General features: G+C 38.7%; 5 protein-coding genes and 1 long non-coding RNA gene across 7 annotated transcripts; 3 read left to right on the top strand and 3 right to left on the bottom strand.

The window, feature by feature from the left end:
* The first annotated feature begins 63 nt into the window (after positions 1 to 63).
* LOC124312677 (regulator of telomere elongation helicase 1 homolog) lies at positions 64 to 3,890 on the top strand. The gene is made up of 11 exons (XM_046777167.1): positions 64 to 262; positions 335 to 625; positions 710 to 1,036; positions 1,107 to 1,220; positions 1,281 to 1,803; positions 1,872 to 2,014; positions 2,080 to 2,199; positions 2,266 to 2,400; positions 2,459 to 2,746; positions 2,807 to 3,653; positions 3,726 to 3,890. The coding sequence occupies exons 1-11, from the start codon at positions 161 to 163 to the stop codon at positions 3,794 to 3,796; spliced, it is 2,961 nt and encodes a 986-aa protein (XP_046633123.1). The 5' UTR covers positions 64 to 160; the 3' UTR covers positions 3,797 to 3,890.
* A 25-nt stretch (positions 3,891 to 3,915) lies between these two features.
* On the bottom strand, positions 3,916 to 5,911 carry LOC124312694 (dnaJ protein homolog 1-like). Of its 2 annotated transcripts, none has more exons than XM_046777196.1 (5): positions 5,736 to 5,911; positions 5,217 to 5,474; positions 4,772 to 5,150; positions 4,451 to 4,707; positions 3,916 to 4,382 (listed from the first exon to the last, which is right to left on the bottom strand). In XM_046777196.1, the coding sequence occupies exons 2-5, from the start codon at positions 5,439 to 5,441 to the stop codon at positions 4,149 to 4,151; spliced, it is 1,095 nt and encodes a 364-aa protein (XP_046633152.1). In that variant the 5' UTR covers positions 5,442 to 5,474; positions 5,736 to 5,911; the 3' UTR covers positions 3,916 to 4,148. The 2 variants fall into 2 exon arrangements, with proteins under 2 accessions (XP_046633152.1, XP_046633145.1); XM_046777189.1 differs by having other exon boundaries at positions 5,217 to 5,450.
* A 94-nt stretch (positions 5,912 to 6,005) lies between these two features.
* Positions 6,006 to 8,468, top strand: LOC124312684 (dihydrolipoyl dehydrogenase, mitochondrial-like). The gene is made up of 10 exons (XM_046777179.1): positions 6,006 to 6,143; positions 6,335 to 6,605; positions 6,665 to 6,840; positions 6,905 to 7,075; positions 7,161 to 7,382; positions 7,453 to 7,589; positions 7,662 to 7,851; positions 7,907 to 8,044; positions 8,113 to 8,202; positions 8,271 to 8,468. Exons 1-10 carry the CDS (start codon positions 6,102 to 6,104, stop codon positions 8,337 to 8,339), a joined length of 1,506 nt encoding a protein of 501 aa, XP_046633135.1. The 5' UTR covers positions 6,006 to 6,101; the 3' UTR covers positions 8,340 to 8,468.
* LOC124312709 (tRNA-dihydrouridine(20a/20b) synthase [NAD(P)+]-like) lies at positions 8,469 to 9,928 on the bottom strand. The gene is made up of 7 exons (XM_046777206.1): positions 9,763 to 9,928; positions 9,548 to 9,669; positions 9,401 to 9,476; positions 9,159 to 9,341; positions 8,884 to 9,092; positions 8,782 to 8,817; positions 8,469 to 8,704 (listed from the first exon to the last, which is right to left on the bottom strand). Exons 1-7 carry the CDS (start codon positions 9,828 to 9,830, stop codon positions 8,487 to 8,489), a joined length of 912 nt encoding a protein of 303 aa, XP_046633162.1. The 5' UTR covers positions 9,831 to 9,928; the 3' UTR covers positions 8,469 to 8,486.
* A 581-nt stretch (positions 9,929 to 10,509) lies between these two features.
* LOC124312662 lies at positions 10,510 to 11,792 on the top strand. The gene is made up of 3 exons (XM_046777152.1): positions 10,510 to 11,110; positions 11,322 to 11,485; positions 11,542 to 11,792. Exons 1-3 carry the CDS (start codon positions 11,012 to 11,014, stop codon positions 11,633 to 11,635), a joined length of 357 nt encoding a protein of 118 aa, XP_046633108.1. The 5' UTR covers positions 10,510 to 11,011; the 3' UTR covers positions 11,636 to 11,792.
* Positions 11,732 to 12,165, bottom strand: LOC124312672. The gene is made up of 2 exons (XR_006910615.1): positions 12,010 to 12,165; positions 11,732 to 11,932 (listed from the first exon to the last, which is right to left on the bottom strand). It is a non-coding gene; the product is annotated as an uncharacterized LOC124312672 (long non-coding RNA).
* Between the last annotated feature and the right edge of the window lie 851 nt (positions 12,166 to 13,016).

Raw genomic sequence — 13,016 nt, 5'->3', positions numbered from 1 at the left:
AAAAATAATTTTACTTTTCGATTTGTTACAGAGGGCGCTAGGGAAGTTAAAGCGGTTTTAACATCGTCTGCTATTCTCATTCAACTGTTTTGGCGGGTTCCCTGACATTGCGTGGTCTCGTGGAACAAAATTACACAATTACCAAAATTATTTATCTAGAATGGTGAATTTGGTTTTAAATAATGTTCCCATTGAATTTCCATTCCAGCCTTACGATGTACAAGAGAAATTCATGGAGCGTGTGATAGAATGTCTTCAAAAAGTAACTAGTGTATTGCATTATCGGTCATCCAGTGGACACCTTGCTCTTATTTTGTTATTCTTGATTAAATAGGGTGTAAATGGTTTGTTGGAATCTCCTACTGGCACAGGAAAAACTTTGTGCTTACTTTGTTCGACATTGGGTTGGTTAGCAACACGAAAAGCACAAATACAGTCTGGTCAATTAGCTGGAGACATGGGAGTGGATATTAAAAATCAATTAAGTAATGCAACTGGGCTTGGATGGGGAGATGCTGCTACTCCTGGAGCTGGAGTACCCAAAATCATTTATGCATCCAGAACTCATTCTCAGCTCAGCCAGGTCATTTCTGAATTAAAACGGTCCTCTTACAGATATATGAAGGTGAGCATTTCCTTCTTCCATTAAAGCTATTTGCCTACATGAAATGGGTTTTGATAACCCTTTTTTTATTTTTCTTCATTTAAGGTATGCATCCTTGGATCTCGTGACCAACTGTGCATTCATCCAGAAGTGTCAAAGGAAACAAACAATGCTGTAAAGCTTCACATGTGCCATGCTAGAACTATTACTCGTACTTGCTACTTCCACACAAATCTAGATGCTAAGAAAGAGGAACCAGACTTCAAAATGGATGTATTGGATATTGAAGACTTGGTGACTTTGGGGAAAAAACATTCTGCTTGCCCTTATTTTATGACTAAAGAAATTCGTAAGGTAGCTGACATCATCTTTATGCCATACAACTACCTTCTTGATCCTAAAGTGAGAAAAATTCACAACATTGAACTCCAGGTAATTCCCAGTACATTTAGTAATCTTTAAAGGTGCATGAAATATTAACTTCTTTTTTGTGCTTGTTTAGGGAAATATTGTTATATTTGATGAGGCCCACAATGTTGAGAAAATGTGTGAAGAATCTTCATCTATTGAACTCAGAAGTTTAGATATAGCCCTTTGTGTTGATGAAGTCACCCAGGTAAACGACGTCCTTTTATTATGTGGTGCATATATTCTTCTAGCGTTCTTTTTACTCCAGGTCATGAAAAAATTCCGAGAAAACAGTGATAATGATGGAATAATGGATATTTTATCTCCTTCAACACCGAAAGATTTCTCTTTAGATGACCTCTGTATTTTGAAAGCCATGTTTTTGGAGTTAGAGAAAGCAATCGATGCGATACCAATCACTTCGCCGGAGGGAAATACTTTACCTGGTGAATTTATGCTGGATATATTAGCCAAGGCAGATCTGAGTCCTGGGAAAAAGGATGTGATTGCAGATCTCCTCGATCGGGTTATTCAGTTTTTAACCGTTGCCAGCACATCTCCATATCAGCGTAAAGGCACTGGACTGCAAAAATTCTCTGATCTAGTCAAGATTGTATTCAGTAAAAGCCATTTTACTGCCGATCACATGGAACGTGTGAAAAGATCATATAAGGTTCATATTAAAGTTGAGCAGCCAAAATCTCGTGGCAAAGGCGATTCTTGGAGCACTCCCAAAGTGGTTGGTAAAGCAGGTCGAGTTCTGTCGTACTGGTGTTTCAGTCCCGGTTTTGGTAAGAATTATAATATTTTTATTTTTTTTTAATTTTTGGTTACAATGGTTTATTACGATACTTTACAGGAATGCGGGACTTGGTGGAAGAAGGAGCCAGATGCCTCATTCTCACAAGTGGAACTCTCTCACCGCTAAACAGTTTCGCTGCTGAATTGCAAGTCCCCTTTCCCGTTACACTTGAAAATCCTCATATTATTTCTAGCAGCCAAGTATAAGTTTTCGACGTAAAAAGAATGTTAGTGCACATTGATTGATTATTTCTTCCGGTTTCCAGGTTCTTGTTGGAGTTGTTACTCACGGTCCTGATGGTACTCAGTTAGACAGCAGCTACAAAAATCGATCCAATTCGCAGTATGTTCAATCATTGGGTCGAACTATCCGGAGCACCGCACAAGTAATAGTCATACTATTTTTAAACCTTTTGAAAGTTTTTTTTATTCGATTATTAATTATATTTCAGGTAGTTCCTGATGGATTGTTGGTTTTCTTCCCATCGTATCCAGTAATGAAAGCTTGTCAAGAAGCTTGGCAGCTCTCTGGTCTATGGGACGCAATCAATCAAGTGAAACCCATTTTCGTTGAACCCAATTCTAAGGTGAATAATTGAGATTGTATGATTTTACGACTCGGTATTTCAACGAAATTGTCTACAGGAAGGATTTCAAGAGGCTATGACTGGCTTCTATAATGCGGTTGCGTCCGAAGATCGCAAAGGTGCGTGTTTCATGGCAGTTTGCCGTGGTAAAGTATCTGAGGGATTGGATTTCTGTGACGGCAATGGCAGGGCTGTGATTATTACTGGGCTTCCCTATCCACCGTCGCGTGATCCTCGAGTCATGGAGAAACAAAAGTACCTTGAAGACAACCGTAAAAATCCTCAATTTAAGGGATTGACAGGACAACAATGGTATCGACTGGAAGCCACTAGAGCCGTCAATCAGGTTTGTTAACTTGAGAAACTGCTTTGATACATTCATGTAATTTTTGTTGTGTTTTTACAGGCAATCGGTCGTGTCATTCGTCATCAAAAGGATTACGGAGCTATTCTCCTATGTGATCAACGTTTTTCCGGTAAAGATATTATTCAACAGCTGTCAGCTTGGGTTCGGCCACGTGTAGTGAATTTCCCCAAAATTGGTCCGTTATTGCGCGATCTCGGGATTTTCTTCCGTAATGCTGAAGTCACATGTCCTGGCTCCTCTAGAGCTATACGAGCGCCAACTGCAGTCGATTCACATCGTGACAAAACGAAGAACTCACGTTCTACCGTGGATTCGTTCCATCATGCTCTCAGCTCGGGTTCATCTCGAGTAACCTCTCATCATCCTGCAAAGGCAAACACTGTTCAAGCTGAAGCCTATCACTTGGATCTCTCAAGTTATTCCTCGACCTTGAAGCCGAAATTGGCGAAAGAAACTTCCATTTTTGATGGATCGCAAGCAACAAACCATTTTATTGATTTCAATGAAACAGCTTCGCCCTCTTTGTCGATTGTTCCCGATAAGAAACCAGTTTGTCCGCCGGCCATCAAAAAGAGGAAAATAACCATTGTTTCGGATGCAGAAAAGGCCAAGTACGACCTCCGGCGTATTAAAGTTGAAACAGCTGAACCGACGTCTTCTATGGCGTCCACGTCCTCCTGCCAGTCTACTGGTGTCGGGACGGATAACAGGAGGGAAAAAGCAGCACAATATTTAAAATCCGTCAAGACTTTACTGGACCCTACTCGCTACACTACGTTTTCGGACATGATTCGGGACTACCGATCTGATAAGAACTACGATTTGCTGATTCCTACACTCAAGAAACTTTTTCTTGAAGATCACAAACTCCGTCATCTGTTCAAAGGTTAGTCAAGTTTAAAAGGGCAGCTCGAAAAAAAAATTATTGCGTCTAAATTTTGTATTTCTTATCTTTAAGGATTTCGTCAGTTCCTATCGAAGGAGGATACGCCAAAGTTTGATGAAGATTGTAGAAAATTTGAAATTTAGTCCATTTCTTCTTATTATTTTTAATGGTGAATTAAAAATTTGTTTTCTATTTGATAAACACGAATTACGAACTTAATTACAAATGTATGAATTATTTGAAAATTCCGTTTAAACAAGCGTGTAATGAAATAGTCTATTTCTTAAGTTTTTAAGGTGAGAAACATTGTACACTTTAACACATATACAGCTCAATATTTTCATAGATTCAGTGTAACAAAAGCGTAGCCAATTATTTAACCAAAACGAATTAGTGAATTTATGCTCGATTACTTGTTCTTCCCGAAAACACTTCTCGTAGCTCGTCGCCCGCCGTTTACAAATACGATATATTTGAAGAAAAAAAAATCAGTCTTTATTTAGGCAATGTGTCGTGTAAGATATCTTTCACGCTCTGCGCCAGGTGATCGGGAAACTTGATGTCAAAATTTACAATCAAATCTCCTCTCTTCGTTGGGTCTTTGGGTATAGGTAATCCTTGACCAACTATTCTTTTGCTTGTGGAAGGCTTTATTATTTCGTTCAGCATGTCCACAGGGATCTTCTCTCCTGTTAAAGTGGGTACCTCGACGAGCGTTCCGCAAAGAGCCTGCACATAATTAGTTTAGGTAAATTACCACCGCTCGAACGAAGCTTTTATAATATATTATCTCTTACCTCTCTAAGGGAAACTTTGGAAGTGTAGCGCAGATCGCAGCCATCCCTCTTCAACAGCCCGTGAGGTTTGTCTCGTATGATGAAAACAATATCTGCGGGTATCTTGTTGGGCGTCTGGTCCCCTTCTCGCTGGAACGTGATTTTTGTTCCTGCTTTCCAGCCTGGCTTGACGTTTATGGTTAATACTTTGTCTTCTTTTTTAGACGTGCCATCTGCCTGGTAAACTTTACGGGAGATTTTCATCTTTTTGGTGCATCCTAAAAATAGCCAGCAAAGTATATATCACAAATCCAAGAACTGAGTATTACAAAATTAATTTACCTTTAAGAACTTCTTCTAATGTGACGTTAAGGTCGTATTCAATTGGCGGATCTTGTACTTTCTCTTTTCCCATTCCTGGCCCGTGCATGTTGAAACTCTGAGATCGGAAAGCTCCCCCGGGATTTCTTCCTCCAAATCCCAAGTTGATAAAAGGGTCATCCACATCCATGTCTTCACCACCTTCTGGAAAGAATCCTCTGTTTCCACCTTGCTGCTGTTGACCCATTCCACCCATTGTGAAGAAGGATTCAAAAGGGTTGGATGAACCGAAGAATTGAGCAAACGTGGCCCTTGGATCACCATGATAGGCGTAGGAAAAGCTGGCACCCGGACCGCCGCCGCCTCCTCCTCCGCCGCCACCACCACTTCCCAATCCACCCTTTTTAAGTACAAATATGATGTAAAAACTTAAGTCATTTAATAGGAGAATAGTTCATTTTCTTACCTTTAATCCTTCTTCTCCATACTGATCAAAGACATCTCTCTTCTTTTTGTCACTTAAAACTTCATATGCTTCTGCTACCTCCTTAAATTTGTCTTCTGCACCTGGTGCTTTATTTTTATCAGGGTGGTATTTCAATGCCAGTTTACGGTATGCCTTCTTGATTTCATCATCAGTAGCTGATTTTGATATTCCAAGAATTTTGTAATAATCTTTTCCCATTTTCATGAAGGAAGCCTAGAATGTATTGGAAAGTGAAAACAAAACAAAAGAGAACTTGATTAATGGAGGGTAATTGGATTTTGCTTGGGGATAACTGAATTTTACAAAACTCAATATGTTTAAAATAATCTAAGTAGGAAATTCTTAAGGAAAAGAGGGAGAGTAACAAAACGGTGTGATGCGTGATGCCCAAAGAAGGTCAACGATTCAGGGTCGTCGATGACGTCGACTTCTAAGTTTGGACTGTGACACAATTTAACCCACCACCAATACGTACTAGTTAAAACGTTTGATTATTACCTTTCTGTATTACAGAATAGCAGAGCTTGGACTCGAAACACTTAAATGATAAAACGTTTGTTTTACTGGAACACTATAGTTGTTCGCAAGAGTAGATTTCTCGACTTAATCGACTCGTACAAGTCACAGCTTCAAATAGCGAGAAAATGAGCCCCAGCGAGTGTATGTATCCGTTTGTTATGAATCGAGAACGTTCTCAAATAGTCTGGAAAACACGTTTCCATCTCCTGGTGGAAAGAAAAACAATTTGTAAGTTTTAACATAGTTCACCCTTTCTAGTACAGATGGTGATAGTGTCGCTGAACAGCTGAACAACTTCTGACCGCTGGAAAAAAGCTCGTGAAATCGTGAAGAACTAAAATAAAAATGCAAGTTAATATTTTGAGTAAATTGCCTCAAAATCTTAAGGTATTTCCATTGCATTCAAAAAATTATCTATTATAAAAATTTAAAAAGTATTTCGTCACCGTACTAATGCGATTCAACGTATTTTAACTTTTTATTGGGGACCAAGACATGTTCAGCCTTCTTTTTTCTTTAATCTGGTGTAGCTATTAAAAAGAATAAACTTATTATGTAATATCTTTTCTTGGTTACAGGTCACTGCAGCTGTCAGGAACCAATTAGCTAACTGCAGATGGTACTCTGACAGTACTGAAGCTGATCTGGTGGTCATTGGCTCGGGCCCTGGTGGTTATGTTGCAGCTATCAAGGCTGCCCAGCTGGGAATGAAAACAGTCTGTGTAGAGAAAAATGCAACCCTTGGAGGCACTTGCCTTAATGTTGGCTGCATTCCTTCCAAAGCACTATTGAATAATTCTCACTACTATCACATGGCCCAAAGTGAATTCAAAAATAGAGGAATTGATGGTGATTAATTATTTTAAGATTTATAATGTGAACTGAATTAAATCAATACTTTTCTCTAGTTACTGGCCTTTCATTGAACCTTCCTCAAATGATGAAAGCAAAAGAAACAGCTGTGAAATCTTTAACTGGAGGAATTGCTCATTTATTCAAGAGCAACAAAGTGACACACATCAGAGGACATGGTAAAATTACTGGTGCAAATGAAGTTACTGCTCTTAAAGAAGATGGAACCCAGGTATTAATTAATAATATTAACTGTGTATTTCATGGAAAATTCTATTTTGTTTTCATCTCGGTAGGAAATCGTCCGAACCAAGAATATTTTGATCGCAACGGGATCAGAAGTGACACCATTCCCCGGAATCGATATCGATGAAGAACAAATTGTCTCGTCTACTGGCGCACTTTGTTTAAAAACCGTTCCAGAGAAAATGATTGTCATCGGAGCAGGAGTCATTGGTTTGGAATTGGTAACATTTACTTTATTTGACATAAAAAAGCTTTAAAAAAATAATATTTAAAAAAAAACATTCTTAATTAATTAAATAATTATAGGGATCAGTGTGGTCTCGACTTGGAGCCAAGGTGACGGCTGTTGAATTTATGAATCAAATCGGTGGTTTGGGTATTGATCAAGAAATGGCAAAATCGTTCCAAAGAATCCTCACCAAACAACACATGCAATTTAAATTGGGAACCAAAGTGTTGGGAGCACAAAAATCCGGCGGAAAAATCATTGTGAACGTCGAAAATGTCAAATCTGCCAAGAAAGAAGAGGTACTAAACAACACCTCTCCCCTATCCATGGACTTACCGTTCTAATTTTATCATATGCCTGATAATTCAGATGGATTGCGACGTTCTACTGGTTTGTGTTGGTCGCCGTCCCTTCACGAAGAGTTTAGGTCTTGAAGAAATGTCCATCGAACTCGACCAGAGAGGAAGAATTCCGGTCAATTCACGTTTCCAGTCCGTTGTCCCCAAGTGAGTATCACCTTACTTAAACGTCTCGGTATGGTGTGTTCTGTACTACATGAAATGTGTTAAACTCTGTAGCATCTACGCCATTGGTGATTGCATTCTCGGCCCCATGCTGGCCCACAAAGCTGAAGATGAAGGCATCATCTGTGTCGAAGGAATTGCAGGAGGATCCGTTCACATCGACTACAACTGCGTACCTTCCGTCATTTACACACACCCTGAAGTTGCTTGGGTTGGAAAATCCGAAGAGGACTTGAAATCAATGGTAATTTCCTAATATTTATACCCATTTTTAACTTATCATGCTTAATTGAATTTAGGGAGTTGAATACAAAATTGGTAAATTCCCCTTCGCCGCCAACAGCCGCGCCAAGACAAACGATGATACCGATGGTATGGTTAAAATCTTAGGAGACAAGACTACTGATCGGCTTCTTGGAGCTCACATAATTGGACCCGTACGTTATCTTTTGTTTTTACCATGTCATTTAAATTGTAATAAATTACATTTGATGATATTATTCAGGGTGCCGGCGAAATGATCAACGAAGCCGCATTAGCCATGGAATATGGTGCTTCCTGCGAAGACATTGCCCGCGTTTGCCACGCCCATCCGGTATACTAATAATTTGAATTATTGTCCAAGAAAATATTTTCGTCTAACTTCGTTTTTCTCATTTACAGACCTGCTCGGAAGCACTGAGGGAAGCCAGTCTTGCAGCTTTCTCCGGCAAAGCCATCAATTTCTCATAAGCGTTAGCAAGCTTAGATTATAATATAGATAATTCTATGGATTCCCCCATTCTTTAACTGCAGTCCTTGTATGAGGTTGTATGTGTGTAAAAAAAGAAACAAGCTTAAATATAAACGCCTAACATAAAATTCAACCGAAATCATTATTTATTCACATAAAGACAAGTAATTTTCCATATAGTCGATCACGGCAGTGGTACTGGACAGCGCATTGAAATATCTCCTGTCGACTCGTGACATATTTTTCTCGCACATGTAGATGAGATGATGATGAAAGTGAGTGAAGGAGATACCAGTTTCTAAAGAAAGCTTCATCCAGTCTTTGATGCACTCGATGGGAGTTTCGGAGAATCCAGCAAACATTGCTAAACAAACAGTAGCAAAAGCCAAAATATTAAATCAAATGCTATATGAAACATGGAGAATGAGACGTTTCAATTACCTGGATTTTCTAAGATTCCTCTAGCTGACATGACTCCTAGATATTTAAAAGAAGGGCAATTATGGCAGTTCCAGACTGTGCGTAATCATATCGACAGTTTACCGTTGACGTTAGTTATTTGTCGAACGTGCTCAGCATCTTGAAGGCTACAAATATCTCCATTAGCTATCACTGGGACCCTAACACTTTCTTTGATCAATTTTACACCCTCTAAATTAACTGGATCAGATCTCTGATCTTTGGTTCTACCATGAACTGTTAGAAAGGATAGACCTGCTGCCTCCACTTGTTGACACAACTCCACTGTTTTTCTAGATAATATATTTTTAAAAAGTTCATATTCACAATCTGAAGTGAACTTTTCTGAAATGTTGTACCTTATTTCAGGATGAATCCGAATTTTTATAGAAACTGTAAAATCATTTGAAGGAATCCTATTTCTTGTCTGCAGCACCACATCACGAAGTAGTTCCGGTTTGTTTATCAAACAAGCACCATAGCCCTGTTGCATTGCCCATTTTTGAGGGCACCCACAGTTTAAATCAACTCCATTACAAGTGCTTGGAATAATACAGAAATGTATTATTATCAGATACTAGAACAAACATTTGATATTTACCTTGCCACTAGTTCAGCAGCAGTTGCAAAATCTGTGGAATTATGGGCAGCAAACTGAACAATCAGTGGTTGATCAGCTGTTATAGTACAAAACAAACAGATTAATAAGTAAGAACCCAAGAAGCTGAATCTTTTCATCTCAACAAACCATCACAGGTAGTAAATTCAATATCTCTGGCTTTTGGAGCTTGAATAAATGAATCTGAAATGATCATGGGAGTAAACGCCAAGTCACAACCATATTTTCGGACTAGAAGACGAAACGGTAACCTGTTTGAAATGAAAATCCATGCGGCATTATTCTCGGGCAAGGGTTTGTTTACTATCTTTAAAACTATTAACTATACATTTGAACGTTCTTACTTCGAATAGCGAACCATTGGAGCACAGATTTTCACAAGTTTTTTATTTTCAAATAATTCCAGGACCATTCTGTTAAATATAACTTAAGAGATAATTGCTAACAAGTTACAAGCTGCTGAGTGCTGACAACTGACAAGTGACAACACCTAAAACAGACTTAAACACGTTGAGACTTAAGTCTACTTCGTCTGCAACTCTACTGTTCTGCTAGTGCTAGTAGCTAGCGGACCAATCAACATTCAGCGACAAGAAACACCGCAGAATTCAAACCCTTTTTTTTTACCTACGGTAAGGTAGAATCTTTTTTTTTTCTAAATTACCTTAAATGAAATAATTATATTTCTAAGTTTACAGTCGAGTTTCTAAATTACCTGACAGAATATGAGAAAATGAAATATGCAATCTAACCATTTATTGTGGTGACACCGTGTACCGTGAGTGTGACAGTCAGACTGGGTTTTGACACTCGAGAAGTTCTACGTGAAGTAGTGATTTCTAGGACGCAGAAATACAGCTTCTAAAAAGGCCGTGTAGATAAAGTAAAGATCATCATTTCTTATCGCCGAAAAGTTTTCTAGAAAATAGTTTGTGATGTCATTTTTACTTTGCAAAGTCATATCTCATAGTCATATCACTCATGTGTTTTATCTCGTTTTAAGTAGTTTACTTTTTATTCAGAAATTTTCCATAGTTTACCGTTACGTTGAAAATCGATATGTCAATAGCACTTTTGTAGGGGAGTTTAATGACACTTTTTGATTCTCGAAGTTGCGACGCGTGATACTTATATCATGATCTATAGCTAAACTGTTTATAGACCATGCTTACATGATAGCGTGAATCTCGTAAGTAGAACAAGACATAAACAGTTGGTTGTCGCGTGCGGGGGCGAAGGAGCCAGACTTTTTCCCTCTTTAATGTTTGTGAATTCACAGTTGTTTTCCGAGAAAACGGTGCAACATCCTGTCATACCGATTTTACGATTTCAACCGTGTTTGCGACAGACATGGTGGTAGAAATTTACATTCTAGTTAGCACAGTAGAGTAGGCACCTGTTGCCCGCATAATGGAAATGCAAAACGATTTCATATCTCTTCCTCTTTTAATATCGTTTATATTCCACGAACCTAGAAGTACTGAAACTTCTATAAAAGGCAAATGATCAGTCAAAAATCGTCAGTTCCCTCAAGGTCCCCAAATAATTACATCGCAATTTCCTGCTAGAGCCCTAAATCCCATTAACTTAAAAATGCTAGGCAAATTGTATTTGGTTGTAATGGCGATTTTCACCTTGGCACATTCGGGTCCGGTAATTGGCGATGGGGATGCCTTAGTTCACATATTTGAGGTGAGTAATCTTCCTGTCATCGTCACGCGTGGACTATATTCCAAAGTTCTGACATTGTAAAATTGTGTTGCTGTTGTTAAGTTGTCGATTAGCGACGTGCTAAAATTCTATCCGTAAATTGCATAGTTATTCCTGTTTATTCATTTTGTGGAGGTTGCTGCTTGTTTATGAGTTACTTTGATTTGGGCTGTGCATGGAAAATTGCGATCAGGATTATGACAATTCCAACGTTATTACCAGCCCAGAAGATTTACCGTCAACAGTGTCCTCGCTAACAGCAGATGTTAATGACAAACGACTCCAGTATTACCTCTGGATGAAGCGTGCAGCCGATGGTGCAAGAAGCGGAGGAATGGGGCGCTCGAAGCAATTACGGTGACTATATCTAATAATTTTTTTGTATCGGTTGTAATAAAACGTTATTTTTTTAGCTATCACCATTGCTATTTTAACCCAATCAGTTGTTTCAAGAAGAGAGCTTATGAATCTTCAAAAATCTCCGATTCTTATATTGGAAGGTGGTAGCCGAGTTTTTTAATATAAAAAAAGGTATTTTCTATCAAATGCCTTTCCATAAAATGATGCCTCGCTGTTTCAAATTGTTGACACTGAAAATGAACAGCCATGGCGAAGAATTCTGTATTTTGATTTCGTATATAATATTACACAATTAGCCTCTCAATCAGCCTAAATCAAATAAATAGATCATCATACTATGCATCATTGAACTCGCCAGATCATGACGAAGAAGCAATTTTGGTTTTGAATTTTGCAAAGTTAATTTCACTGCCTAGTGTTAGTGTATTACTGTAAAGTTATAGCCTAATTTAACATAAAATTTTGGAAGATCATTTAAGAATATGTAATGAACGCAAAATTAACAGAAATAAGCAAAATACCTATAAAGATGAGGTGAATTTAGATTTTGGTATAGATTTTATTCCAATGAAAAAGTAGTAGACATATGCCAAAAAGTCGTGCGCAGTTTACGCCGATGCGCACCACAGCGGTCGATAGCAGAACTAAGATTGTTATTACACTTGACACCCAATGTAGGCCCAATCCTCTGTTCGAGATCCGTCTGCTTGTCGAACAAAGGATTAGGCCTACATTGGGTGTCAAGCGTAATAACAATCTTAGTTCTGCTATCGGGCGCTGTGGTGCGCATCGGCGTAAACTGCGCACGACTTTTTGCTCGACTACTACTTTTTCATTGGTATAACATCTATAGATGTTATTCGACATGCCAAAAAATCGTGCGCAGTTTACGCTGATGCGCACCACAGCGGCAGATAGCATAACTAAACTTTTTATTACGCTTGGACTTAGCGTACTTCAAGATCCTTTGTTCGACAAGCAGTCGGTTCTCGTCTCGTCTCTTGAAGTACGCTAAGTGTCAAGCGTAATAAAAAGTTTAGTTATGCTATCTGCCGCTGTGGTGCGCATCAGCGTAAACTGCGCACGATTTTTTGGCATCTACTACTTTTTCATTGGTATAACATCTATAGATCTTATTGCAATCCAAAAGTACGCGACATAGCCAAAAGTCGTGCGCAGCTTACGCCAATGCGCACTACTGTGGCCTATAGCCGAACTAAAAATTGTTTTATGCTTGACTAAAAGAATACTCCCCAGTACTACCACGGAAATCCACGGTAGTACTGGGGAGTGAAAGAGAGAAGAGGAAAGTATGGGTCCCCCCTTTTTTCATACTTTCCTTTTTCTCCCTTTATTTCTTCCTTCGGGCTGATTCTCAATGGATTCCGTCACGAAGAAAGTAAACAACAGGGGAAAACATTTTTTTTTTAAATACAAGGAATGTGATCTGGAGACACAAATTGCTACAGCTACTAAACAAGATACGTAGCAATTCACTGATACAAAAAATGTAAAAAAATAACACACT

This window comes from Daphnia pulicaria, chromosome 1, assembly GCF_021234035.1.
Source record: "Daphnia pulicaria isolate SC F1-1A chromosome 1, SC_F0-13Bv2, whole genome shotgun sequence".
Taxonomy (NCBI): Eukaryota; Metazoa; Arthropoda; class Branchiopoda; order Diplostraca; family Daphniidae; genus Daphnia; species Daphnia pulicaria.
The sequence above is the reverse complement of the archived record's forward strand: the minus strand, read 5'-3'. Positions and strand labels throughout refer to the sequence as shown.

Bases quoted from the DNA above. Each gene is read 5' to 3' on its own strand.
- LOC124312662 (XM_046777152.1), top strand. From the start codon at position 11,012: ATGCTAGGCAAATTGTATTTGGTTGTAATGGCGATTTTCACCTTGGCA. The intron at 11,111-11,321 runs GTGAGTAATCTT...AATTGCGATCAG, and splicing joins CCTTAGTTCACATATTTGAG to GATTATGACAATTCCAACGT. The intron at 11,486-11,541 runs GTGACTATATCT...TTATTTTTTTAG, and splicing joins GGGCGCTCGAAGCAATTACG to CTATCACCATTGCTATTTTA.
- LOC124312684 (XM_046777179.1), top strand. From the start codon at position 6,102: ATGCAAGTTAATATTTTGAGTAAATTGCCTCAAAATCTTAAG. The intron at 6,841-6,904 runs GTATTAATTAAT...TCATCTCGGTAG, and splicing joins TTAAAGAAGATGGAACCCAG to GAAATCGTCCGAACCAAGAA. The intron at 8,203-8,270 runs GTATACTAATAA...TCTCATTTACAG, and splicing joins GCGTTTGCCACGCCCATCCG to ACCTGCTCGGAAGCACTGAG.
- LOC124312694 (XM_046777196.1), bottom strand. From the start codon at position 5,441: ATGAAAATGGGAAAAGATTATTACAAAATTCTTGGAATATCAAAATCA. The intron at 5,151-5,216 runs GTAAGAAAATGA...GTACTTAAAAAG, and splicing joins ATGGAGAAGAAGGATTAAAG to GGTGGATTGGGAAGTGGTGG. The intron at 4,383-4,450 runs GTAAGAGATAAT...AATTATGTGCAG, and splicing joins CCAAAGTTTCCCTTAGAGAG to GCTCTTTGCGGAACGCTCGT.
- LOC124312677 (XM_046777167.1), top strand. From the start codon at position 161: ATGGTGAATTTGGTTTTAAATAATGTTCCCATTGAATTTCCATTCCAG. The intron at 263-334 runs GTAACTAGTGTA...TTGATTAAATAG, and splicing joins TGATAGAATGTCTTCAAAAA to GGTGTAAATGGTTTGTTGGA. The intron at 2,200-2,265 runs GTAATAGTCATA...ATTATATTTCAG, and splicing joins CTATCCGGAGCACCGCACAA to GTAGTTCCTGATGGATTGTT.
- LOC124312709 (XM_046777206.1), bottom strand. From the start codon at position 9,830: ATGGTCCTGGAATTATTTGAAAATAAAAAACTTGTGAAAATCTGTGCT. The intron at 8,818-8,883 runs GTAAACTGTCGA...TTAAATATCTAG, and splicing joins ACAAATAACTAACGTCAACG to GAGTCATGTCAGCTAGAGGA. The intron at 8,705-8,781 runs GTAATTGAAACG...CTGTTTGTTTAG, and splicing joins AGGAATCTTAGAAAATCCAG to CAATGTTTGCTGGATTCTCC.